Here is a 27,933-nt window from a genome sequence, read left to right on the forward strand (position 1 = left end):
GTGTACAAGTTTTTGTATGGATGTGTTTTCGATTATCTCAGATTATTACCTAGCAGTGGAATTGCTGGGAAATATGGTAACTCTGTGTTTAATTTTTGAGGAACTTGCAAACTGTTTCCCAAAGCAGCCATAACTATTTTATATCTTGTTTTCTCCACTTCACAATAGGTCATGACTGTCTTTCCTTGTCAATAATAGAGGTGTGCATCTCTAGTTTGAGTGAATCCGTAGTATTTCCTCAATCAGCTGTACCAGAATTTCTTAAACAAATCCCCATTGTTGGACATTTAATGATTCTATGAAACAGGCTTTGAGCATCTTCCTCATGTCCCCAGCAGATAAATGACACTTTCTCAGGTGTCCCCAGAGTACTTTGCATCCTTCTATTTCGGTGCTTGCACATTGCATTGCAGTCCAACCCCCACCCTCATCCCATCAGTATTATCTGCTACACAGTGAGCTCCTTGAGGAGATGGAACATGATTTGAATTTGTCTTTATATTTATAACACTTAACACAGTGCCAGGCATTTGGTAAATGCGTGGAGAATGATCGACTAAGTGGAAAGATGGATGGATGGGTGAATGAATGAATAGAGCCAGGGACTGTGGAGGGATGGAGTTCATTACTCTAAGAACATTCTACCCAAACATCCCTGCCTCTAGGGGTAGTGAGTTCCCTGACAGGGGAGGTGTGAGACAAGAAGCTGAGTCATTTGACAGGAATACTGAAAACTTGATTTAGGCATCAGAGGGGAGACTGCATGAAATTCACCATGCATCAAAACTTGGCAACATAGAGCTCTATGAAGTTGCAGCCCAGGGAAGCTAAGGGATTTGTCCTCAGTTCCCCAGCTGAGCAACTGTGGGGCTGGGAGCTGCTCTAAAAGTTTTCAAGCTGGTTCTGGGAACCTCACCAAAGACTCTGTAAAGACTTGTCTAAAGGATTTTGTTGCTTGTGCCTCCCTTTGGGAAGTTCACAGTGCACTAAGGTTAGAGTTCAGTAAGGGAGAAACCCATATGTAAAAAGTTGTTTGACCAGTCTGTGACTATATGTAACTGGAGTTTACTCTGTACTATCTAGATAAAAGAGGGTAAACTCTGGGAAGTGAGGCCTAGAGGTTCCTAAAAGCCCAGAGAGATCCTTGGAAGGGAGAGAGCTTTTCTGCCTGATTGGCTATTGGCTGGGGAGTTGGGAGCTGAGGGGCGGGGTGGGAGCTGGGGCTCTGGGGCCTGACTGCACAGCCCAGCGGCGCAGAGACCTGCAGGCCCGGGAGCTGCTGTCCTTCCACGATGTGGCTCTTTGCTCTGGTCCTGGTCTCCCTGGCCACTTCCACAGCTTGGGGTGAGTCCTTCTGAAATACAAATGGTGGCGGCACATTGGAAATTCTTGTCCAGGGATGAGGAGAAGGAGATGTTTATGGGAGAAAGGCATGACAAGTCTGGTTCAGCAGCAGAGCACCGTGCAGTCTTGGAGTGCCCAGCCCAGACAGCACCATCCAGGGGAGGATAAACACCTGAGACCTCAGCTGCCTCAGCCATGCATAGGAGGGCGCCAGCCAACCTCATGCCTCCAGATGAGGACTTTAAAGAACTCAGTTTATTTCCCTTTAATATTAGTCCAGATTTGGCCAAATCATAGAGAGTGGCTTAACAGAAAAGAAACATTGACTCTGTTGCCAGAGTGTGCCAGTTTGAGTCCCAGCTCAGCATTTACTAGCTGTGTGTCCTTAGGCAAGGAACTTCACTTTTCTGTGCCTCAGTTTCCCCCTCTAAAATGGGGATGAGGACAATACCTACCTCCTTGTGCTGTTGTGAGGAGGAAATGGGTTGTTGTTTTTGAAGAGTATAGTTTCAAGTATGGAGAGATTGCAAAATAAAGATTCATAAATAAAAGGGTTGTTTTGAAATATAGTGTATTAGTAAAAATTTGAGGCATGGTAAAACCAACAGACCAGGAGCCAACTGCCATTGAAAAGATAGTCTGTTACTCACAGTTCCCAAGGGGAGGGGTCACGTCATCACCATGGTGGGCCACAAGGTGAAGCACTGGGGGGCTGAGGAGGCAGAGGGAAGAGGAGGAATTGTGGGCAACAGATTTTATCATGGTTGTTGGGGGGCAGGAAGGGGTGAGGCAGGATAAGCAGGTTTAGTGTTGGCAAACTAAGTGATTTCAATGGGCTCTGGGGCCTCGGGGCTGTCTGCAGTTGTCAGGTACCTGGCCCTGTGTGATTAGGGCAGGATCCTGATAAAGAGGGTGGTTGGGGTGTGGGCTGTGGCATGCTGGAAGGACAAGCTGATTCCCACCTCTAGGAATGGCTGCCTCTGGGAGGGGCAGTCCCTCCAGGGTCAACAAGGCCCCAGATGTCCAAGCATCAAACACAGACAGTAAAAGACATGGTTAATACAAGGGTGCAGAAAGGGCCCTCAGAACGCATCTGTGCCATTTGATCGATGGAGAAACTGAGACTCAGACAGGGAAATGGCCTTGTCCAAGGTCAACTGGGAAATCATGCTCTGGATCTATCTGTGACTCCTGACTCCAGAGCCAGTGCTCTGGCCATCAGTGTCCTGACAGCCCAGGCCCATCTGGACTCTATCTTCTTTCTGGTGGCATGACACTGTGAGAGGCCTGGAACTGAGTATAAGGGCAGAGTAAGAACCAAATTAGGAGGGATTATTCCTTTACCAGTGTTCCCCCTTTAGCAAGGCAATCCCATTTCCATCTTCACAAAGTCCACACTGGCTGCCTCCATTTCCTCATCTGTAAAATGTACATATGGACTCTTACCTAGCCAGGATTTTGTGGAGATTAATTTAAATGACCTGGAATGCACATCCAGCACATAGGAAGTGCTCAGTATATAAACATTACCTATAACATACGTGGTAACTGCTGATCTTACCATTATTGCTGATGTCTCTACCCTATCACCCACTTTCTCACCCTTAACAATCTGGCTTCTGTCCAATTCATCTCTCTAGAAGGTTAGCATTGGATATTCTTCTATAAGAGCAAATTTGGATTATGCTTTCTTGCTCTGGTCACACACTTTGAGGGAGATGATGACCTTATGTCTACAGCAAAAGGAGAGCAACTGGGAGGATGAGAGGCTAGAAGTCATTTCCTATGAGGAATGCTTAAACAAACTTAGGATGCACAAGAGCTGACCTGAGGGATGGGCACAATCAAGTGTCTGAAAGGCCGCCTGCCCCACGACAGCTCAGGATGGTCCCACAGCAGGTGGAATCAGGGCTGATGGGGAAGCTGCAGGAGATGATTTCAGCTCAGTGAGGAAGCACTGTATGCTCCACAAGAATGGAACAGAGAGGAAGCTGACCCCTGGTATCTCCCCCTCTGGACAAGCCTGCTCAGAGCCACCAGAAGAATCCTCTTGAAGCTGATTGTGTCACTCTCCCGCACTCCAGAACTGTAACCTGCAGCTCATTTACCCGGTAAATAAAGCCCCATCCCGTAGCCTGGCATTCAAGGCCCTCCCACATATGAACCCCTCTCACCTCAGGATTATCTTCCCCTCCCCATAGACTCCCTCTGGCTCAAATTGGACCATCACTCTTCCTCGGGCAGGCCTTGCATTTTGCTGTCTCGGAGCCTCGCCTCGGCACATTTTTTCCCCTTCTTTATACCTTTATACCCCCTCTTCTATCTCCCCTTGTTCAGTCCTCCTCCTGCTGCAAGTCCCAGCTCCATGGTCACCTTCTCCATGATGCCACCAACAGAAGCGCTCGCTCCCTCTTCTCACTCCTGCAGGACCTTAGTGGTGCCTCTCTCAGGACACTGACCAGCAGGAGGGTCAAGTATGTATGTGGCTCATTCTCCCTATAAGGTTCAAGTATTCTCCCTATGAACTTCTGAGAAGAGGGGCCGCCTCTTGTTCCTCCTCCCATCCAGCATGCAGCTCAGCACCAGGATCCTATTGGATAATTGTTTCCAGAAGCTCCTGAGAGTGGAAACCCAGTGTCTGTTCACTCCCAGCAGCTCTCCTTCTTGCATTTACTTTTCACTTGGTGCTATTTTACCTCCAATTCCAATTTGCTCCTTTAGATAGCCCTATGAGCTAGGAAGGACAGTTAACATCATCTCTCTTTTACATAAGAAGAGACTGAGGCTTAGAGAGTTGAGGTCACTCACGCAAGGTCACATGCCTAAAGTGACAAGACCCCCCTGGAATCCAGGTCAAACCTTCCACCACTGACGTGTCCTCATTTTCTCTTGATGTCCAGCAGGGCACCCATCCTCACCGCCTGTTGTGGACACCGTGCAGGGCAAGGTCCTGGGGAAGTATGTCAGCTTAGAAGGGTTGGCACAGCCCATGGCCGTTTTCCTGGGCGTCCCTTTTGCCAAGCCTCCTCTTGGACCCCTGAGGTTTGCTCCGCCGCAGCCTGCAGAACCATGGCACTTCGTGAAGAACACCACCTCCTACCCTCCTATGTAAGCCGGGGGTGGCTTTGGCATCTTAGATTGGGATGTTTGCCTCAAAGTGATGCAGGAAGGAGCAAGGGCAATCCTCTGAGTGGCTTATAATTTGTTTGGAATCCTCAAGATACTGTAGGTCCTTGGAGACATTCCAGAACTCTCACAGCATTCTAGAACCCTTTATTCAACTCATATTTATTGAGCATCTACTGTGTGCCAGACATGTTCTAGGTTACTTGGATGCATTAGTGAACAGAACAGAAAACCCTTCCTTCATGGATCTTGCATTCTAAGAGCAGAGACAGACAATAAACAACATGAAAATTAATAAATGAATTATGTAATATGTTTGAATACGTTAAGTGCTTTGGAAAAAAGAGAAAAATATGTACAGGTGAAAGGGATCAGAAGTTGTGTTTCTGTTTCTTCTTCTGTCTGTAATTTGGCATAGTTGGGGAGTGGGGTGAACCAGGCAGTGTGTGGGTAGGGAGTGCTTTGGGGTGTTGGCCAGGCGAGTTCTCAACTACCAGGTGTGTCTTACCACCTAGTGATGACCAGAGCAGTATTTGGTGCGTCCTAGTCACCCTGACCAAGTTGGGCAAAGAAGCCCTCAGTGACACCCCAAGACACTTGGGATTCCTACTTGCATCATTTATGCCTTATTCATCTCAGCAAAGCATTTCTGGGAGTTTCCAGAGTCCCACCTCTTACTTTCTTTTCTTTTCTTTTTTTTTTTTTTCCTCTTCTCTACTCTTCTCCCCTTCCTTTCGTCCTTCCTTTAAAAATAGTATTCATGTTTTTAATTCTTGATTGCAAGTGTAATACATACTTAATACAGAAAAGTGAGGAAGTACAGGTAAGGAAGGTAAGAAAATGAAAATCATGTATGATTCCACCCCCTGGAGGGAACTGCTGTTCAAATTTTAGATTCTGTTTAGTCCTTTATCTGTTACATTTTTTTTCCTTAAAAATAGAACAACAGAATACTCTCCATACAGTTCCAAAGTGTGTTGGTTTTTCTACACCAACAAGCAATTCTCAGACACCAGCTGGGTGTCCTACAATTCAACTCAATTCTGACACTAGTTACTAGGAGATGGTGTCAGGTGCCACAGTTCATATTCTCAGTCCTACAGACTGCCGTTTGCTTCAGCTGCCCATCGCAATTCCATGTTGTTACCTGTGCTTCTGACCCACTGGTTATAAATCAGAGGTTCCCATGACACCTACCTTGGGTCCCGTTATTTTCTGAAGCGGCTCACAGAACTCCGGAAACTAGTTTACTCACTAGATTACTGGTTTATTATGAAGGATATTAAAGGATACGAATCAACTGCAGATGAAGAGATCTGTAGGGCGAGGTCCTGAAGAAAGGAGCTTCTGTCCTCGTGGAGTTTGGGGCCTGCACAGTAGCACGTGGAAGTGTTCTGTTCCACCAACCTGGATGCTCTCTGAAGCCCCGTCCTTTTTTTCTTTTTACGGACGTTCATTACATAGGCATGGTTGATTGACTCATTGGCCATTGACCACTGATTCAACCTCCAGCCCCTCTCCCTTCCCCAGAGGTCAGGAGATCAAGAGAAGACCTGAGTGATGGGCTGAGAGTGGACTAGAAGTTCCAACCCTCTAATCACTGGTGGGTTCTCCTGGCAACCAGCCCCCATCCTCAGGTGAGGTCCAAAAGTCACCTCATTAGTATGACCAACACACCTTTATTGCTGTCATCTCTTAGGAAATTCCAAGGTTTTAGCAGCTCTGTGGGAGAAACTGGACAAAGAACAAACATATATTTCTTATTATAAATCACAATATCCCATCACAGTATACAGATAGTTGGAATGCCTGCTTTGCTCATTTATAAGTACATCATGAATATCTTTCCATGTCATTAAATATCACAGCCTGACATTTAATAGCTGCATTACCTTCAGTATTGAATCATAATTTATTTACCTAATCTGTTATTTGAGGTCATTAATTTGTTTTTGATGTTTTTAATAATATAAATTGCTCTCTAATGAACACACTGTAGATAAATCTTTATGTACACCTATGAATATTTTGGATAAGTTCCAAGAAATGACTGTGAGTCCAAGAGTAGGCACCTTTTGTTAAATTTCCCCTCCAGAAATGTCCCAACTCTACTCCTTCCATTAATATATGAAAACCTCCATTCACTGGACCTTTGTCAATGTTTGCGGTTATTAAAATTTTTTTGCTATTGGATAAGCAATATAGTAATAATAATAATTATCATCATGATTATATATATATACTTTTGCTATTTATCCTGCATTATTTGAATACTAGTCTTGTTTCCTTTTTTGACATTTGAATTTATTCTTTTATGAATATTGTGCTCCCCGCTCTTAGAGATCCAGGGAAATTTCTGGATGAAAATCAGGAAGACGTCTTTGCAGCCTCTGACTCTGCCACTTGACGGCTGTGCCATCCAAGCACCTTAGTGCCTCAGTTTCCTCATCTACACACCGGAGGCAGTGACACCTGCCTTCTGGGTACATTGAGATCTAGAAATGTTGCTTGTAATGTCCTTGTAAATGTAAGCACTCCATAGTATGGATCTTTCTGGCAGTGTGAAGGTAGGATTTCTAACCTCTCTATTTGTGTCTATTTTCTTGTGTGTAAAATCTGGATATTAACAGAATCTATGTTGTGGGGCTGATTTGAGGGTTAAATGAGTTAATACACAAGGAGCACAACACCTGACATGCTGGGAGGACTCAGTATGTCACCAACTGTAATGTATGTTGGATCTATAAGGTCTGTTATTAGGACGACCAGTAGTGCTTGCCTGGGGTGGGTGATGGTAGAATCAGTGTGTCAGGGCTGCAGACCCTGATAGAAATCACTCCCCTCACCTAGACCTGGCAGATTGAGGCTACAGAACAGGGAAGGAATTCAACCAATTCAACCAGCATATTAATGGATAACACAGGACCTGAGCACAGTTCTTTTAATGTTGCCCTACAAATATTTCGTCCCTGACCTGTTGTGTGCCATAAATGTCTGCCATTTGAGTGACTTCTCATGGTTTATGGAAGTCTCCCATGGACTACAACATTTTTACCTGGTGGGGAAACATGATCACCCAGCAGACCACCATATGGATCCCAGGGGAGCCATGTTGTGCCCCGGGTGTGCAGGAAATGGTCCTCTCCCAGATGCATAGGCAGCCTCCCCCTTGACGCAGGGCATCCTGAAGGATCTGGGAAGGGGACAGTGCTAGGCCTCCTCACTATACATAGTTCTGGAAGAACTTAGTGAGCTCCAGGGCCCCCCACCTAGATTCCCAGATAGCCTCCCAAATCTTCCAGTATCTCCAGTCTGGTAAGACAAACTCTATTACAGGCCAAAACGTCGCAGTCCAAGGCCCAGCCGGACTGCAGGAGACATCTCCTTGCTTAGCTCTGATTGAACTTCAGGGGTTCTTCTTTTCCCTCCCCTCCTAGGTGCTCCCAAGACCCTGTGGCAGGGAAGATGGCCACAGACCTCGATACCAACAGAAGGGAGAAAATTCCTTTCAAGTTTTCTGAAGACTGTCTTTACCTAAATATTTACACTCCTGCTGACTTGACGAAGAAAAGCAGGCTGCCGGTAAGTAGTGGGAACCACTGGTCAAGGCTGGCAAGTTCCAGCCTCCAGGATGCTCTGGTGGAGACTGGAAGAGGTTGAAGGCAGTTTGGGGTGGGGACACACCAGCCATGGCTGTTTCAGGGGCCCCAGGGGTTTCTTTACCCACCACAGCCAGACCACGTGACCACAGGAAACGGCAGTGTAGAAAACTTTTCCCTTCCTGCCTTCTAGGTTCTTTGGCTGGCCTAATAACTAAAATGACACAAGACAGATTAACAGGAAAAAAAGAAATTTAATTTTGTACATACAAGAGCTCATAAAAATATGAGACCCAAAGAAGTGACCAAAGCAAGGAACATTTGTACCTTTTGAAAAAGAAACAATTATTTGTGAAGATTTGACAAAGCAAGGAGGTTAGGGTTGTGGTCAAAGTTAAAGAGGAAGTAACAAAGTTTGTTTATATAGCCATCTTGGCCTTGAATTCCTTATCTCTGGTGATAAGGATGCCTTTTATCCTCCAGGTGCAGGGAGGGTATCCTTTATAAGGTAGATTTATTTCCTGCTTTCAGGAGACAAAAAAATGTTGGAGTGTCCTTCTTACACTGGCTGTTTCCCAGGTAGTTTTCTTAAATAAATTTATTTCAAAATAATCAGTGTACAAAATGGCATATTTGGGGGTGGCATATTCTGCTCCCCTTCAAACTCAGTCTCCCCAGTGACAGACATACGATCTTCTGGGGAGTTGCTGTACCTCTGTAATGTACCATTCAATTTTTCCAAGTTCCCTTACACCAATAGAAGAAGAAGAATGATTACTCTTTGATGATACATTAAGAATCTGATATCCAGAGCAGCTAAGACATAATTTCCAATGACGTTAGAATTGGAAAGACTTTAGAGTTAAGCCAACAACCCAACACTTCTTTACAGATAGAGAAAACGAGGCCCAGAGAGGGAAGGAGAGGTCACACGTAGGGTTGGCAGGATAAGAGCATGAGTCTTCTGATCTTCAAACTAGTGCTCTTTACACAGACTAGGAAGTTGAGTCTGTGTGTGGCCTGTCCTCAGCACACAAAGATCCCTCTCTGCGGTGTACTCTGAGGTAAGGGTCGGGGCAGATCGTGGGTCAATCCAAGAAGCACTTTCCTTTGTCTTTGGCCAGCAATCTGAGACTTTGTTGTAGCTAATTTCCCTCTCTGCTTGTCTTTGGCATGGGCTGATGACCCAGTGAGTCACCATTTCCTGAATAAAGGGAGGCCCAGAGAAGGGGCAGGCTTACAGATCAGGCTGGAGGGTGGGGAAGGTCTGTTGGAAAAGAGGTGATTCTAGGGTAGAGAAGGGAAGGGTGTGAACATCCAGCCATCTCCCAGGACACAGATGGCATGATGCCCAGGAGTGGAGGAGGTGTCTTTGAACTTGTGACTAGAAGATGCACTGCACATGCTTGGTCCAAAGAGGTGGGAGCAAGGATTTACCCATTCATTCATTCATTCATTCATTCATTCTTCTATTAATAATTAGTGCCCCCATATACACAGCTAGCTTTGGGTGGTTAGGAGAAAGCAGGAACTTAAAACCATCATCATGCAGCCACTTCCTTTGAGGAACTTACCACCTGGGCTGCACAGAGACTAACTTCAGAAAGTCACTGCTGACCAGCCCTTGGCCAAACCTTCCCTCAGAGATGACTCACATTCAGTCCCTCCAGAGATCAGAGGTGTGGGAGGAACAGGGGCTCCGGGAACCTGGAGGCAGGAGAACCTCTAGTTATGGATACAAGTTCGGGAACTACAGGGCCTGGGTTTAAATCCTGATTCTGTCTTTACCAGCTGAGACCTGGCTCTGTTTCCTTACACTGAGAATAAACACATATGAGTATTCGATGATGAATATCAAGCTTTATCTCAGTGCCAGGAGAGGTAAACAAGGCAAGTACTCCTGACATGTTAGTTAGAGCTGAAGGGAAGATCTTACTCCTTCCAGCTGACCTACAACACCATGGCCATTGGCTGCAGTGTGCTGGGCAGCTCAACACGTGGACTCTGGAGCCAGACTCCCTGGGTTCAAGTCCTGCTTCCACCACTTATTAGCTGCGAGGCCTCGGGCAGGTTAAGTGCCTCAGTTTTCCTGTCTGTTAAATAGGACTATAGCAGTCCTTACCTCATGGATGGTTTATTTTTAAATGCCTAGAACAGTACTTGGCACATAATTTGTATTACAAGTTCTTTTTTTTCATTAACAAAATTATTACACTATGATTATTTTATCCACTCTCACTTCCTTGCTATGTGAGCTCTTTACATGCAAAAACCATGTGTTATGTATTGTGTGAACACTAATCCTAAATTCATATCACAGTTCCCGGCATGTAGTAGGTTCTCAGATCATGTTAGTCAAAGGATTGGAGACTTCTTGGAGGACGTGGTTTTTATGCTGGGCTTTGGAGTATCAGTGGGATTTGGGGATGCAGAAGTATCTGGAGGAGGCAGAGGGAAGGCATATTAAGAAGACACACCACTAGGGGCCTGTGTGTTTCTTGAGATAATCATTCACGCATGAGAGAAGTTTAATTCACTGCCTAAGAGGCAACTAAGATGAAGGTGATGTACAAGGACTGTGGCATGCTGAGCTGGGTGAGGGGTCCAGGCATGAGGATGATGGGAGTGTTGGGGAGAAGACGGCACCCTTAGGCTTGGCTGTTCCCATGATGCTGTTCTCAGCATGAAGAGCCCTGGAAGGAGGTGGCACTGAGGCTGGGAGTACAGACAGGAGCAACGAGGAAGCATTGAATGGGGTGGTGACCTGTGTCCCAGGTGGAAGAATGGGGGAGGAGAGCTACTGCCTCCTCCAGTTTGCTGGGGACTGGTGGACTTTGTATAATGGCCTCCTTGAGTCATGGCCAAGAGGTAGGAGGTCAAAGCAGAGAACCTCCTGAAGTCCTTCCTTCCCAGCTCTGCTTCCTGTGTCCAGTATGGTGTCTTCCTCCCTGTCCAGGTGATGGTGTGGATCCACGGAGGTGGTCTGCTGCTGGGCGGGGCATCATGTTATGATGGGCTGCCCCTCTCTGCCCATGAAAACGTGGTGGTGGTGACCATTCAGTACCGCCTGGGCATCTGGGGATTCTTCAGGTAAGATGTTGAACTCTCCTCACTGCACGCTGGCCCCCATAGTGAAGGTGCTAGGACCCCACTCTTGTCATCTCAGCCCTCAAGGGGATTTTTGCTAAGTTCCCTAGTAGGGCCTCAAAGTCTCTTCATAATTGGACTCCACCTACCTTCTCGTTCTCCAGCCACATGGAGCCACGTGCTTCTGAGCTTTTGCATGTGCTGTTCCCTCTGCCTGGAATGCCCATTTTCCCTGACAAACTTTTATTCATCCTGTGAAGCCCAACCCAAATGTGTGTTGTTAGTGTCATTGATTCCCTTCTGACTCCTAATGACAATGGGCAGCAGAGAACTCTGCCTGGTGTTTCTGTGCCATCCTCTCATGTGGTGCTGTGTCAGACAATGCTCCACTGCTGTTCCTTGGGTTTTCATGGCCAATTTTTTTGGAAGTGAGTGGCTAGGTCCTCTTCCAAGTCTGTCTTGGGCAGGAAGCTCTGCTGAAATTTGTCACCATAAGTGACCTTGCTGGTATTTGAAATACTGGTGGCATAGCTTTCAGCATCACAGTAACATGCAGCCACCACAGTATGACATCCGACAGACGGGTGATGTGGTTCCCTGATGGGGAAACAAACCTGCGCCACGACAGTAAGAGCACTGGATCTTAACCACTAGACCTCTAGGACTGGCCAACTCAAATGTTACCTCCTCTGAAATACTCATCTCCTTTTCACCTGTGCTGCCCCAGCACATTGCAACCTCTAAAATGCTGGTTAGCACGCAGCACAGCAGTTAGAGGCTTACACATCTTACCTTTTGGGAAATTAAGGAAGGAGCAGACTCGTGGTGGGAGCGCAGTGAATGCTGTGGGTGAAGGAATGGGTGGCTGGAGCTGGGAGGTTGTTGCAGCATCTGATCCCAGTGGGCAACCCTACCAGGAAATGTCAGGTCCCCTCATCCCATTTCCTTCTGCATTTGGCATATTCATGAGTCAAAGCTAGAGTCTTCTCCATCTCATCTGTGGAAACAGGATGAGGTTTCCTGGAGGACAGAGTTATTATGAGACTTCTGTGAATGCACCAGCCCCAAGATCTCTGACCCTAAGATGCCTGATGGGTGGGATGGGGAAGAGTGGGCTCCTCACTGGAAAGACCTATGGAGCTGGAGAAGGGTTATCCCAGATGAATCATGACCCAGGATGTATCACCTTCATTGAGTTTGCTCATCTCTTTCACTCACGGCCCAGTTCTCTTCTCCCCGTTACAGTTCAACTGCTACATTAGCTTTTCCTGGTTCCTCTCTTCCCAGTCTCTCTTCTACCCACGCCAGTCAAATATTCCCCTGACACTGCCATCAGTGTTCTTGTCAAGGTCACCAGTGACTAGTGGATTTGGCCTAACCTTGGCAAACATCAACACACCATCTTGGTAGCATCCACTCAAGATTGCTCACACCTTTTTGAAATGCTCCCTTCTCTCGACTCCTGGCCACCTCCTACTTCATGGACTGCTACTTCTAGGCCCCTTCACTGGTTCGCCTCCTCCCTGTCCTCAGTCCTCTCTGTGCGTCTCCCTCTCTGTCTCCACTGCTGCCCTGAATGACCTCAGGGGGCACTTTCACTGTCCCTGTTTTTAGCCCCGACTTCTCCTTTGAAACCCAGATGCACATCATTAACTACATCCTTCTACCTCCTGCTGTGTCCCCTGGACGTCTAAAGGGCACCTCACACTTCACAGGGACGAACTTAACCCTGGACTCCTACTGCCTCTCCCCCAAAACACACCTACTTTCCCCACAGGGCCTCCTGCTCATCTGCTGGCAGCTCCGTCCTTCTAGTTGCTCAGGGTAAAGGTCTTGTGGTCAGCCTTGACTCTTGTCTTTTTCTCATAACCACCATCCAGTTGGTCAGCACATCCTCCGGCTCCATCTTTAAGATTCATTTAGAATTCAACCACTTCTCATCTCTTCCCTTAGACCCACCCTAATATAAGCCCTCTGTGTCTCTCACCTGGATTATTGCAACAACCTCCTACCTCTATAACCCTGCTACTTTTACACTCTGTCTGATCTGTACAGTAGTCAGAGTGATCATTTAAGACATAAACGGAGTCTTGTCCTTCCCCTCAAGTGACTTCTCTCCTTACTTACAATGACATCGATGTCCTTACCAAGGCCCACAGGGCCCTCTCTAGCTGCATGTGCTATGCTCACACTTTGTTCACTGGACTCCAGGGCCTTTGCACTTTCTGTTTCTTCCACCTGGAATTCCCTTCTTTGAATATTTGCAAGGCTCTGTGCTCATTCACTCAGGTCTCTAGTCAAATGCCACAGCCTCAAAGAGGCCTTCCCTGGTCATGTGATCAGAAATAGGATCCCACTGCCCCACCTTTGCCTTTTCCATTACCCAGTTTTGTTTTTACTGAAAGCACTTTCACTACCTGACATTATATTCTATACTTATTTGTTTATTGGTTTATGATCTGTAGTGTGAACTCTGTGTAGTCAGAGGTTTGCCTGTTTTGTTCTTAGATGGGCTCTTGGCTTTTAGAACAGTGTTTGCACATGGTAGATGCTCAACAGACAGATAGGGATGAAGGACTGTAGAGCCCACAACAGAACAATGCTGCAGGAGAGGAAAGCGGGTGAAGACCCCTGTGTCAGGGCTGTGGAAGCCCCATCTCATTCCAGAAGGCTCACCTAGAGCCCCCAGCCCTATCTATCATTCTGAGAACCCTGTCATGTTGTCTCTGCTCCCACCCCACCCTGTTCTCTTACTCCCAGCACAGGGGACGAACACAGCCGGGGAAACTGGGGTCACTTGGACCAGGTGGCTGCACTGCACTGGGTCCAGGAGAACATTGCCAACTTCGGAGGGGACCCAGGCTCCGTGACCATCTTTGGACAGTCAGCGGGAGGTGAAAGTGTCTCTGTTCTTGTAAGTGTTTCTGGACCTGATATGGCTCCTTATGCGATCCTTGGAAACCAGCCAATCTAGCCACAGGGTCCTTTACTCACAAGACCTGGATCAAAGGCTGACTCCAATCTGCACAGCTTCAGATAGCCGGGAGCTAATGGCTAAAATGTCCTCGACGTCCATGAAGCTCAGAGCTCAGCTAGCATCCTGGGGCCATAAGAAACTCCAATAGTAGCTGCAACAGTGACATATTCTCTTCTCACTTGGTTGAGCTCTCTCTCTCCTTCCCAATCGTTTTGAAATTAGGACTCTTCTCAATTCTCTTGGGAAGTAGGGGTGGGTATAAGTTCTGAGTAAGAGGAGTCAACCACGGGGTTGGGCAGAGTTTCTTGCTTGGCTTGCATCCAGATCTTCATGAAAGGGGGACCCAAGCACTTAGAACAGGTCAGAGGCCTCCTCTGAGGTGGTCTGATGTCTTGTCCATGCCCAAGAGGGAGGGCAGCAGTCTCTAGATTGAGGGATGGAGCTGGGTTGAGGGAAGGTTGGTGGGAGGGATGAGGGGTCAGAAGGTGGGATGGGGAGGGTTGGGACAGGGATGTGGGACACAGACATAACCTGGGAGCCTGGTGTGGGGAATGGGGCTGAGGGAGACACTGAGGGAAGAAAGGATGGAAAACAAGATTAGAAGGTGCCAGGAGCTGTAAGGGACCCAGTAGCTGCGTCACAATTGAGAGGAGGGACAGCACTATTACTGTATTTTTAAAAAAGTGTATTGGTTTCATAGATGAATACTTAGAGGGGATGTTTTTTATATTTTATACAGTGGTGAAAAAGGAAAGGTGCAGATAACCCTAAAGAAAAAAAAAGTCATCCATAATATCATTACTCAGGGATACTCACCATGGACATTTTGACATGGATTTTTCTAGTCATTTTTCCATGACTCACCTGGTCTATCATCTGTCTATCTATCTATCTAATCTATCTATCTATCTATCTATCTATCTATCTATCTATCTACCCAACTATCATCTGTCTATCTATCTATCTGTCTCTCTATCTATCTGTCTATCCATCTGTCTTTATGTCTATCTAACTATCATCTATCTATACAGGATTTTTTAAACAAAAAAACCTTCGTTAGCATTATAAGACATCCTAAATATTTCCCTAAGCATTGTGTACTCTTCCATAATTTTATTTATTCAAGTTGCATAGTATTCCATGGTAGGAATAAAAAAATAGCTTATTTACTCAATCTCATAACATTGGAATCTTGAATTATTTCCAGTTTTTAAACTTAAAACAATCTGGGCATTCTTAGAAATCATTGTGTGCCTCTATGATCCTTTTTCCTAGTATATATTCTGAGTAATGGAAATGCAGAATCAGAACCATGCGTTTAAAGTGTTGCTAGAAATGGGGCCGGCCCAGTGCACGCGGTTAAGTGCGCGTGCTCTGCTGCGGCGGCCCGGGGTTCACCGGTTTGGATCCCGGGGGTGCATCGACACACTGCTTGGCAAGCCATGCTGTGGCGGTGTCCCATATAAAGTGGAGAAGATGGGCATGGATGTTAGCCCAGGGCCAGTCTTCCTTGGCAAAAAAAGAGGAGGATTGGCAGATGTTAGCACAGGGCTGATCTTCCTCACACACACAAAAAAAGTGTTGCTAGGAGTTTCTAAGAATCTTTCAGATACCTTTGTTTGTTATAATCAGCACGTGCCACACATATCCTGTCTGTCCCTCAGTTTGTGCTCCTGGATCCCAGCAGCTGAGGGAAGTTTTCTTGGAGAAACCAGGTCCCAGGTCAGCCTGGGAAACAATCCAGGTGTGGCAAGGACCTATTATGTCCACTGGGCCCCAAGGTCTCCAAGGAAATGGCACAGGGCACAGCTGTGGATGGGGGTAGCTCTTGAAGACCCCTCCCCATGAGCATAAACTCTCTTCATCTCCACTTTCCTCCCAGGTGTTATCTCCACTGGCCAAGAACCTCTTCCACCGCGCCATCTCTGAGAGTGGCGTGGCCCTCAGTGCTGCCCTGGTCAAGAGGGACTTGAAGGCCGCAGCTCAGGTAGGTCTACACTGGACCACCCCTGCACCCTTTGCTCTGCTCTTCTGGAGTCTTTAGGGGCCTTTCTTGCTGTGGGATCCAACTGACATCCTCAAAGAATCACAGAAATGAGAATGGCTGAGTGGGAAAGGCAAGGAGACATCTCACCCAACATCCCAGTTATCCAGCTGAGCAAACTGGGAAGAGAGTGGAGGAAGCTTGTCAAGGTGAGAGAGTGATCGGGGCAGAGCTGGGACTCAAGCTCATGACTCTGCACTGCCAGCGCAGGGCACTGTCCACTGACCACACTTCCCAACATGTGTCCACATGGGGTGACATGACAGACAGTCGGCAGTGCAGGGTCATTGTGTCCTTTCTCAGGGTCTGTGTTCTGGTAAACTCACTTGCAGCATGTGGCCCCCATGTGGTCCCTCCCTGAGGGCCTTGCCACTGGGAGCGGTTCCTGGAGGATTTATTCATTTATTCATTCATTCACTCAACAAATAATTTTGATAGAGCCAGACATCTAGCAACCTCTAGATGCTTCTTCTAATGGAGTAGACACATTAATGATTACTCAATTACACAAATTATAAAATGTCAATTCGGAAAAGAGCAATAAAGTAGAGGACCTGGATGTCATAACAGCAGCCAAAAGGAGCACTTACTCCAGTGAGTAGGGGGAGGTTATCCAGAAAGACTTCTTTAAAAATATGATTAATGCCTTGAGATCTGAGGAATGAGCCGTAGTTTACTTGGTGAGCAAAAAATATGCTAGGAAGAGAGAACAGCATGTGCAAATGTCCTGTGGCAAGAGGGAGTATCTCGACTGACAGAGAGTCAGAAAGACTGATGTGCCCAGAACAGAAGAAACAGAGGGACCCTGGGGTGAGCTGAGGATGGGGACATTGCAAGGGCCATGTTGCACAGGACCGTGTGAGGACTTTGTCTTTGTCTGGAGACTGTTAGGAAGCCAAACAAGAGTGAGCAACAGGAGGCTCTGCTGAGGAGCCCCCACTGGAGTCAGTGATGTGGAGTGTTCTGGTAGGGCTGTGAGAGCTGGTTTCCTGGAGTGGTGGGGGCAGCAGCCAGACTTAAAGGAGTTGGTAAGTAGGAAGACAGGAAAGGAAGACACCAGGCATTTTTAGAATTTTTGAGAATGTTCTTCAGAATATTTTGGTTGTAAACCGCAGAAGACCACTTGACCAGGCTTAAGTGGAGAAGAGTGAATTTATTTAAAGGAAACAAAGGTGGCAGAGATGGGGCTGGATTTCTCTATCAAATAGGATCCAGAAATTGGGAAAATGAAGGGAATCTAAGACTTATTCTTGTTGTTTCTCTCTCTCTCTCTCTGTCATTCAGTCATTCTCTCTCTATCATTCTCTTTCTCTCTCCCCTCTACTTCTCTCTGTGCCTTTTTATTTATTCAACAAATTCATACTGAGCATTGATTCTGTGTCAGGCACAGTCCTAGGCTCTGGGGAGCTGTGCACACTCACCACATCCCCACCATCATGGAGCCTGCCTTCTGTCCATCTGCATCTTCTCTTCTGGTCCCATTTTGTAAGGGACTTGCGTGAGGCCAAATGGCTAGTAAGTGGATGAGCTGAGATTTGAAGCCAGACAGTGTGATTCTGAACTCCATGCTCTTAAGCCCCACTCCATGCTGCCTCTCCTTAGATGTTCAGCTCTGAGATCCTTATGCCCATTTTAAGAGAAATAAAATAACAGAAACAGAGGCTGTCTAAATGGTGTGACTGGAACCAGGACCCACACCTGCTGGTCTAGAGTATTTTCTGCCACCCACTCTGAGGCCTTTAGAAATTGAGTTTGGGATGGAACACCTCTCTACTGACCGAGGGAAGGGACATGGCTCTTTAATTCTGCTGTCACCTGTGATCTCTGCAGCAAATTGCCATCATTGCTGGGTGTAAAACCACCACCTCGGCTGTCCTTGTTCACTGCCTGCGCCAGAAGACAGAGGACGAGCTCTTGGAGACGACGCTGAAGATGGTAGGTGCATCCATTCTCATGGCCTCACAAGCCCCCACACTGTAAACTTGGCCCCAGGCTTCATCAATTCAGCTGCCCCTTTACCCAAGAAAAACTACCTTGGACAGTGTCTCGTGTCTGAGGGACAGTGTCCGCCTCTGGATCTGATGGGGAGTTTCTTTTTTTTCTTTTTTATTATAAAATATCTCAAACCTTAGCAAGGCAAAGAATAACACAATGAACAATTGTATAATAATCCCCTAGCTCTATCAAAACTTGCTATTTTGCTATTCTTGTTTTCAGATATATTTTTTAAGAAATTAGACATTATGTATTCTCAGAAGTAAGTAGTATCTTGAATTTTGGTGACAGGTATGTTAAGACCACAGTTTTTAAGAAAGATTGTCACAATTTATCTTGACTAATTTAGAAACTGCTGCAATTGTAACCCTTGTTGACACAATTTTCTAGATTTTCTGAGACTCTAATTCAATTGTTAGAGTAATTACATATCCATCCATGTATCCATCCATTTATCCATTAATATTCTTATTATCCATCTATCCATCCACCAACCTATCAAATTCATCAATATCGTTTCATCAATTGAATATCAATCTTTCCATAACTTTCACTCCTGTATTATCAAACATCCATGCATCATCCAAACACCATATATCTTCACTCCATCATCCATCTCTCTAAATTCAATGATCCATCCATCGCCAATATGCTAGTTGTCATCCATCTTCCACTTATCCGTCAAATTCACCCATATTCCATGTATTAACAAACACCATCCATCCATCCATCTACCCGTCCATCCACCTGTGCTAAGTGTATGGGTGGGGAAAGAGAGGGTGATAAGACACACATTGGATACAGTCCCTGCTCACAAGGAACTATTCAAGGAGAAACACACTCGTATACGCCATGGGCTAAGTGTGTTGGGAGTACAGAAAGGGGACGCATGCATTATAGTCAGCAAGCATACTTCACGGTAAAGATGACATTTGAGGATTGGTGGATGACTGTGGCAGTAGGTCATCACCAGGGAGCTACAACAGGACAGACACCCACAGAACACAGCAACTAGGGCCAATGATGACTCTTCCCCTTTTTGCGGGGAGGGTGTGATGTGGGTCCAGGAATAGCCTGAGCCCCTGGACTCTCTGTCTGGAAACTGGGTTCATGAGGCTATGCCTGGATGCCCAGGGACAGGCCTCTAGCACTGGATTCTGCTCTATTTCCACGAGTAGATTCCACTGTGGCCTTGGGCTTGGATCTTGGTTTCTCAGGATCAAATAAGGTGACCACTGTGTTAAAAGAATTAAAACACAAATGTTTTCTGATGCCTGGAAAGAAGCAAATTTATTTCACCAATTCTCCATGTGGCACAAGGGAACCAGCTTTTAAGGCGAGAGTTGTGACTATGGGAAAACCCAGAGAACCTAAGAGCCCATGTTGTCCTTGTGAGATTTTCTGTGATCATGTGAAAGTGCTCCCGTAATTACCCACTCTCCCCAATACATAGACACACACACACACACACACACACACACACACACACACTCACACACCCCTACCTAGCTGGTAGGGTGACGACCTATGATAGAGGGGCCCTTACTGATGTCTTGCCTCATACTGATCAGTCTGGTAACTGCAGTATGAGATTATATTCAGTGCAATCTTGGTGAACACACAGCATAGAGAAGTGTAGGGTAGGGTGAATTTCATGAGCTTGTATGAATCAAGACTTTCTAATGCAAGAGGAAAAAATTCATCTCCAAGTTCCTGGAGCAGAAAAAGAAATGTGTCGGAACAGACTCTTCAGGTAACTACTGAAAACTAAACTACAGTTCAGGAGTAGAAGGCTGCAGGCACAGCGGCATCCAGATGCAGATATGATACTAATAAGTATCTGTCTCTATTCCTCAGCTTTTTACCCCTTAGTGCTGACTTCACTCTTAGGCAGGTTAGTCTCCTGGGGAGGTTAAAGACAACAACAGCACACCGGACTTACATCCTATCTGTTTAGAAATCCTCTTTCCCAATAATTCCAACAACAGTTTTGGGGTAAACTCTATTGGACTGACATGGGCATATGTTCATTCCTAAACTAATCTCTGTGGTCAGGGAGATGGGGCACGCAGGTCAAATACAGTTGCCTGGATTCATGGAATTAGAGGAGGGGAAGAGAGAGGTCCCCCCAAAAAAAGAGGGTGTTGCTGCCTAGAGAAACAAGAAGGGGAAGTGGATGGAGGGCGGGGCAGGCACGACCACAGACATCCTCTCCAGAGCTCCCCTCCCCATGCTACACCCACACCCTGTGCTCAGGCCCAGGGGAGCCAGTGTCCAGCTTTTCTCCCAGGAAGCTTCTCACCCACATCCTCTGCCTTTGTCTTCACAGAAACTTTTCACTCTTGATTTCCTTGGAGACCCCAGAGAGGTAAGGATGTTTGGTTTCTTGATTACAGGTTTTAAGCCTTGACAGCTTTAAGCTCCAGTTAAATATGAATGAAAGAATTCCCCCAGTGGACTCATAATAACTCCCTGTGTTCATATTGCTGAGGCTCAGAGAACGTCAGTGACTTGTCTAGATAACACAGTCAGGAGGCCCAGCCATAAAACTGGAACACATTGTCCTGACTCCCAGTCCAGTGCTCCCAGTCATTAACTCTGTGTCCCCTGAGCCAGCGTACCCTCTTCTTGTTTATACTTCCTGCTCCTCCAAATGCTCCATTTAGAGAAAGCTGCACTAAAAACTTGCATTACGGGGAAATGGGGATAACTTAATATGGGGTTTCTTCAGGAGCCTTCAGTGAGGGGCCCAGATCTTCCCCTGGAGGCTGCAGGCTTGATTATCTGTACAAGCTGCACTGTGTGCAGGGCCGTCAGGAAGGGAGCCCAGAGTCTCAGTCCTGAGGACACCTCCCTCCTCCCAGCCACGCAGGAAACTCCAGCAGTATCCTCCCATGTCCTTCCTCCTCCCCTCCTACCTTCAAAGGCATTGCCAGTTTCTGAAGATAACACCTCTAGGTTGCCTTACAAACCTGTCCTCTCTGCTATCTCTCTGGGGATGGTAGCACTTACCTTAAAAGGTGTTGTGAGGATTAAATGAGATTCATTCCATCATTCAGCAAATATTTAATTAGCAATTACTGTGGACCAGGACCTGATTCAGGAGCTGGGGATATAGCAGCAAAACAGGCAAAACAGAGACCATCCCTGCCTCCTGGAGTGAGGGAAGAGTCAATAAACAGACAAGTAAAATACGTAGTGTGTGTGATGATGGTCAATGTGAGAGAGAAAAAGTAATTGGGAAATGGGGCTAGAGTTTGCCAGCGGTTTGAATTTACATGGCAGAGTCGGGAATGGTCCACAAGAAGGTGACATTTGAGATGAGTTCTGGAGGAGGAGAGGAAGCCAGCCGTCAGGAAGACTGCAGGAAGAGTGTTCCAGGGAGAGGGAAGAGCGACTGCAAAGGTCCTGAGGCAGGAGGCCAGCGTGGCTGGAGTGGAGAGAGTGAAGAACATGCCTAGGGCTAAAGGGATGGGGGGGAGAGGGTGGTCCTTAAATGTCTGGGAATTAGATTGCAAGCTTGATGAGAAATCTTGGGAGGAGTCTGAACAGAGGAGTGGTGAGACCTTGGATTTTACAAAGGGGATCTTTGACTGCTGTGGTGAAATTTAAGATAATGAAGGGGACAGAGCAGATACAGGGACACCAGCTGGGAGTCCACTGCACTGCAATCACCCAGGCAAGGGACCATGGCTGCTTGGACTAGCCCACAGCAGAGGGGGTGGAGAGAAGGGGTTGGTGCCTGGATATGTTTGAAGTGACAGCTGACAGGATTTGCTAATGGACAGGATGTGGGGTGTAAGGAAAAGAGAAGGGGTGAAGCAGGCCCCGGGGTTTTCGTCCTGAGCCAGGTGATGCACGAGGCCCACCCGGGGCAGCCACTGGCACCCACTCTGGACAGCGGCGACTCCTGCCATTCTCACGGGTGCTGGTGTCACTCAGCCCCCACTGGACGCAGCCCTGATCAGGCCCTCGTCGTCTCTCTCCTGGACTCGCACCATCTTCCACCTCTACTGTCCCTCCCACTCCCATGCCCAAAGTGCTGCCAAATCGCCCTTGTAGACCCAGGTCAGGACATGTCACCCCTTCTTAAAAGACTGACCTTCCTGAAGACAAACCCCCTCACCTCCATGGAGATATCCTTCAAAACACATCTGAGTCTCTGCTCTGTGCAGACATTGTTCAGAAAACGTGCTGCACCATCTGCTCTCTCTAGTCCACGCCCTACAGCTTCCTCCAAGCCCAGGACTCTTGGGGTCTGAGGTTCCTGGGATTAGTGCTGCCCAGTGACACCGCTGTCACTTTGTTCATGCTGTTTCCCCTGTTTGGAACACTGTTCATTCCCCAGAGCCCACGGGATGGCAGACACCTCCTCCCTGTGGCCTGTCCTGTGTCCTCCTTCCAGAAGGATTTGTTGCTCTTGCTGGCTTCCTGCAGCCCTTTCTGAACTGCACAGCCTTTCGAAGAGAGCAGTGGTGACACTCACATCCTTTGTCCCTATTATCAGGCATATTGCAGTAGGATTTGAGCCCTTGTCCTGCTGAGTCAGATTCACTACTACTAACAATGAGAACTGACTGCAGATGGGGAGATATATGAAGATATAAAAACACTTCAAATTAAAGTACATATACATATGTATGTATGCATATGTATCTCAACACTTAAATATAAATATATATAAACATGTGTATATAGTTTCCAATTTGAGGGATACTTGCCCACATGACCTTACTACTGCTACCTCTGTGTAAATTCTGTCCTCTGGGGCCACACAGACTTAGCCTTTTTGTTAGCACCATGAGTTCTGTTCACCCACATAGCCTCCAAGTCTGTGGTGCTGGCCTTGTGCTCATCAAGAGGTAAGAGCAAGCCAGTGTTTCCTCCAGAGAGAACACAGACACCATCCTCCCTCTTCACAGAACCATCGCTTCCTGACCACTGTAGTTGATGGAGTGCTGCTGCCAAAGACGCCTGAAGAGATTCTAGCTGAAAAGACATTCAACACTGTTCCCTACATCATCGGATTCAACAAGCAAGAGTTTGGCTGGAGTTTTCCAATGGTGAGAATGTGTTGGTCTCTTAGACTCACCTCCCCTGCTCTTCATGTCACCTCTCTGATCTCCGGTCACAGGAGCTACTCCTTCTCTAGGAACCACTTGTGTTCCAGAGCAGCTTTCCGCTTCACAGAAACCGACATTTCCATGGAAACCTTCTCTGGGATGGCCCAATTGTCCCCTGGGTGTGCGGCCCTCGGGACACCTCTCCGCAAACACTGTCTGAGTGTCTTCCAATCCAAGAACCCTTAAATGTGGACTCTGGGAGGGCCTGTAGAGATAATCTCTGGGCAGATGAGAAAACCGAGGCCTGGAAAGGGGAAGGAGCTCGGAGTTAAGGAGAGTGAGGCCTGGGATCCTGCAGCCTCTCCCCATGGTCTTGGTGCTTTCATAGATTCTCCATAAATCCCACACATGCTCCTAGTCATCTAAGTGGAAAGATGCAGAGGAGCTTGATTCCTCTTGAGTTAAAATTGACTGCTAAGAGTTAGGAAGGGCTTTCCCTTCTGCCAAAGATAAACAAAGCCGACAGGAGTTGAACAGGTGAGGACAGGTTTTATTCAGTTAACCACCGCAATAGGGAAAAGAGTCCAGTGTGAACTGAGCTCCAGTCCCTGAAACAGAGGCTGGAGCCTCTTTAAAGTCTGGGTGTGCTCAGGGAAAGGCTGCGGGGTGGGAGAGGGGTTTGTCCACGTGACTGGTCCACCTGGGTTAGTTAGTAGGTGCCTATCCAGAACAGAAACAGACTCTCCTGTCTTTATCACAGGAGACAGTGGGTTAGGTTGAAGGAAGATATTCACTGGGAGGTCTTTGTCCTCCCACAGGAACTGAGAGAGAGAGAGGCATCCCCTGAAGGTTTGCATTTCGAAGAGATGTCTCTCAGGTCCTTGAGGAAGCATTTTGGGGTGGTAGATTTATATCTCAAAAGGCATAGAAAGGATTTGTAATTGCAAGCTTTCTAAAGGAGACACTGTAACAGGGGGTTCAAAGATCTATCTACCTATCACCAGGCTGTTGCTGGAGGGAAGAGTCAATTCTCCTGGCACTACAGAGCTTCTCAAGCAGGCAATTTAAGAGAAGCTAGGATCATCCTACAGACAGGGCCTTAAGCTGCTAGAAGCCTTATTACAGTTCGGTTGAGTCCCTTAGTGCAGAGGTTTGGAGGGAGTTGTTATGTGCAGAGTTCTGCAATTCTCACTTCAGAACAATTTCAGAGGTTATGTTGAAGGGTCAAAGCCGTAGGGCAGGATTTGGGACTTCATCAGTTAGCTGCGACATGGAGGGTATTTGTGAGGTCTATCTCTTCTGCCTGGCTACTTCAACACTTGCCTGGCTTAAACCAACTCTCTCTTTCTTGATTACCATTGTGGAGACTCTAGCCTGATATGTATATATATGCAAACATACTACAAAGGACTGGGACAGCCTCTCTTAACATTTAATTTATCCACTTTACACACCTTGAGTCTGGATATAATAAGTCCATTTGATTCAGTGATTTTTGCCCAGCTCATCAAAGATCCATGACCATCAGGACATGCCAAGGTAACCTTCAGCCTGCATTGATTTGATCTGTTGGTCAGTTTGATTCTTCCTGCTAATACCCAATGATTCACAGTTGCTTAACCATTGTTTTAACAGATAATGGGCTACCCACTCTCTGAAGGCAAGCTGGACGAGAAGACAGCCACGTCACTCTTGTGGAAGTCCTACCCCATGGCTGTAAGACTTTAGGGAATCACAGGAACTGGCTGAGACCTAGAGAGGGGAGGAGCTTGCCGCAAATCACAGCCCAATTAAATGGCAGAATGAAGACTGGGGCCAGAGGGTTATACTCCCATTTTCCTACCTTTCTCACCCACCACCCAAGGTGGGGGGTGGTTGCACAGAAATCAAGAGGTTCACCATTAACTCAAGAACAGAAGCTGTGTCACTGACCAGAGGGTGGTGGTCACTTTCACTTTTGATCCATTTCAGAACATCCCTGAGGAACTGACTCCAGTGGCCATTGAGAAGTATTTAGGAGGGACAGATGACCCTGTCAAAAAGAAAGATTTGTTCCTGGATTTGATGGGAGATGTGATGTTTTGTGTCCCATCTGTGACTGTGGCCCGTCTCCACAGAGGTGAGTCCCAGACGTTGGATAGGAAAGGGACACCAACACCACCGGATTTGCTGCCTATCCTGCCTATCCCTCAGCATAGACAGATATGTTTAAATGATTGAGAGTGGGCCTACAAGGCTGAATCCATAAGGCCTAGCATGGGATGTAGTCCTATTTTGCTTTCTGCCAGAAGCTGACTCTGGGAAAAAGATCCAAGTGCAAGTAGTTTATTTGGGTGGTGATTCCAGAAAACACCAGCAGAGAAGTGAAGAAGTGACAGAGGAAGGAGAAGGAAGCCAATCCATGCTGCCCTGTCAAGCAAGTGTCCACTGTAGACACTGGAGCTGGGAAGCTTTGGGAAACCTGCAGAAGATATGTCTCAGGGTTATCCTGAGTGAGAGGCATGGGAGCTCATGTATTTATCCTCCAACTCCCTTGTGTCATTGGTTGAAGGCTGTTCCCACAGGGTGGTTAATTCCCTGGTGCTTTGACTTGCTGCACACATGGACAGAGTGGTCTCTGGTGGCCAAAGATCTCAGGTAAAGAACTATAGATGCCAGGGGAGGATGTCAGGCTGGCATGTCCAGAAGTAAGGGATGTGGTGAGGCACCAACAGCATCTGCTACAAGGACTCCTTACCTGAAATTTGTGTCCTATTGGACATGTAGGCTGGCTGCTCATATTTTGATGCCACAAAAAACATTATGCTCAGCCTTATTTGCATAAATCTTTCATTTAGCCCCTAATAATATTCTTAAGATTGGTTTTTAGGAGTGAAATTAGTAGGCTAGGATGTAGGAGAATTTTAAAGTTCTTTATACAGATTGTGTAATTGGTTTCCAGCATATAAGAGTGTGGATTTCTTAATTCTCTCACCTGGGACCCTTCCCCCTTTGAAGTCACTCACTGTGGGCTTTATGATCCATACAAAGTGCCGAGCTCCATGGCTGGGTGGCCCAGGAGTTAGCCCTGAAGGAGCAGGGATGGCAGCTCTGGGGAAGCATCAGCAGGAAAGCTGACATCTCTGGGGTTTAGAGGGGGAGGTGAGAGAGGAGGCAGGGAGAGGAGGAGAGGAGCAGGAGAGAGGCAACTTCTTCCTTCCTCAGCCCCTCTTCTCTCTTCACCACCGCCTCAACACTCCCTGGGCCAAGCAGGAGGCAAGACACTTGAGGTGACAGAGAAATAGGAAACGCTGAGTTTGTGGTTTCCTGAGACAGAAGAGACAGATTGTCCCCTTTCTGCATACGTTTGTACTTAAATATCTGCACTTTCAGACCAGCTACTTGGATTTGCTTTGCTCTTCTCAGAATAGTGAGAGAAACACTAGAAATGCTCAACAATGGGTAGAAGGGGGCAGCCTGTGGCTCAGTGGGTGATTTTGGTGGGCAGCGCTTCAGAAGCCTTGGTTCACGGGCTCAGATCCCCAAAGCGGACCTACACCATTCATCAGCCATGTTGTGGTGTTGACCCACATGGAAAATAGAGGAGGATGGGCATGGATGTTAGCTCAGGGCTAACCTTCCTCAAGCAAAAAAAAAAAAAAAAAAAAAAAAAAACGAAGATTGGCAACAGATGTTAGCTCAGGACAAATCTTCTTCAGCAAAAAAAAAAAAACACAACTGAGCAGAATAGAAGACACGTATTGGGGTAAAGATATTCCCCAAAGGAATGAAAACTAGTCTCTTATCAATGAAATACAGTAGTGTAAACTGTATATTGTAGTTGTTCTTGAGTGTGAAGTTATCAGCGTGCAAAGGGGGTTATGTGAGTTGACCCCGTGCCCTTATAATGATAGTTATTTGGAATATATCTACCTAGAGTTTCAACATTGATTCATTCATTCCTTTAACCATCATACATTAATTCAATAAACACTTGGCTCAAATCCAGTTCCACCTACAGCAGCTATGTGCCTTTAAACAAGTTATGGAACTTTTCTGAAACAATATTTCTTTATTATGCTGATAACTGGAGGTTTCTTTCAGGGTCACACAGTGTCCAGCACACAGTTGGCACTCACAATGGCAGCTGTTATTAATATTGTTGTTGTTGTGTACTCAGGACCCAGGTGTGTCACCAATTCCCTGCGTGCTCAGGGCCCCCAGAGACCTTGATAAAGGTCTGCATCAGGTAAAATGAACTGTGCATGAATCCATGTCTTCTCAGATGCTGGAGCCTCCACCTACATGTATGAGTTTGAGTATCGCCCAAGCTTCTCATCAGACCTGAGACCCAAGACGGTGATAGGGGACCATTCGGATGAGGTCTTCTCAGTCTTCGGGGCCCCACTTCTAAAAGGTGAAGGACCTTTGGTAACTACAAACTTGGAATTAGAAGAGCTGCATTCAAGTGTCGGTATGGTGGCCCTGGGCAAGTTCCTCCTTCTCTCTAGGTCTTAGTTTCATGAATTCACCATAACAAGGTTGAACTACAAAGGTTCCCACCTTTATCTTGCTCTAACATACGTGATAGAGATTGTGTATCCATGTCCCCTCGTTCATGATCACTACAAAAATCCAGACAGGGGGATCATTGTGACAAATAGTAGGTAACCTGTCAGGCCCTGCTCAAGGGCTAGGATGCCACCCCCACTGCCACTC

General features: G+C 46.8%; 1 protein-coding gene across 1 annotated transcript; it reads left to right on the plus strand.

Annotated features, from left to right (window-relative positions):
- The first annotated feature begins 1,292 nt into the window (after nucleotides 1–1,292).
- Nucleotides 1,293–27,732, plus strand: LOC147913141 (liver carboxylesterase-like). Its single transcript, XM_087419632.1, has 12 exons — nucleotides 1,293–1,344; nucleotides 4,248–4,452; nucleotides 7,908–8,052; nucleotides 11,026–11,159; nucleotides 13,917–14,070; nucleotides 16,016–16,120; nucleotides 18,008–18,112; nucleotides 20,502–20,540; nucleotides 23,095–23,235; nucleotides 24,871–24,951; nucleotides 25,207–25,354; nucleotides 27,500–27,732. Exons 1-12 carry the CDS (start codon nucleotides 1,293–1,295, stop codon nucleotides 27,730–27,732), a joined length of 1,542 nt encoding a protein of 513 aa, XP_087275758.1.
- Nucleotides 27,733–27,933: the final 201 nt, after the last annotated feature.

This window comes from Ceratotherium simum, chromosome 30 (genome assembly GCF_057802395.1).
Source record: "Ceratotherium simum simum isolate JZ-2026a chromosome 30, ASM5780239v1, whole genome shotgun sequence".
In the NCBI taxonomy this organism is placed as follows: domain Eukaryota; kingdom Metazoa; phylum Chordata; class Mammalia; order Perissodactyla; family Rhinocerotidae; genus Ceratotherium; species Ceratotherium simum.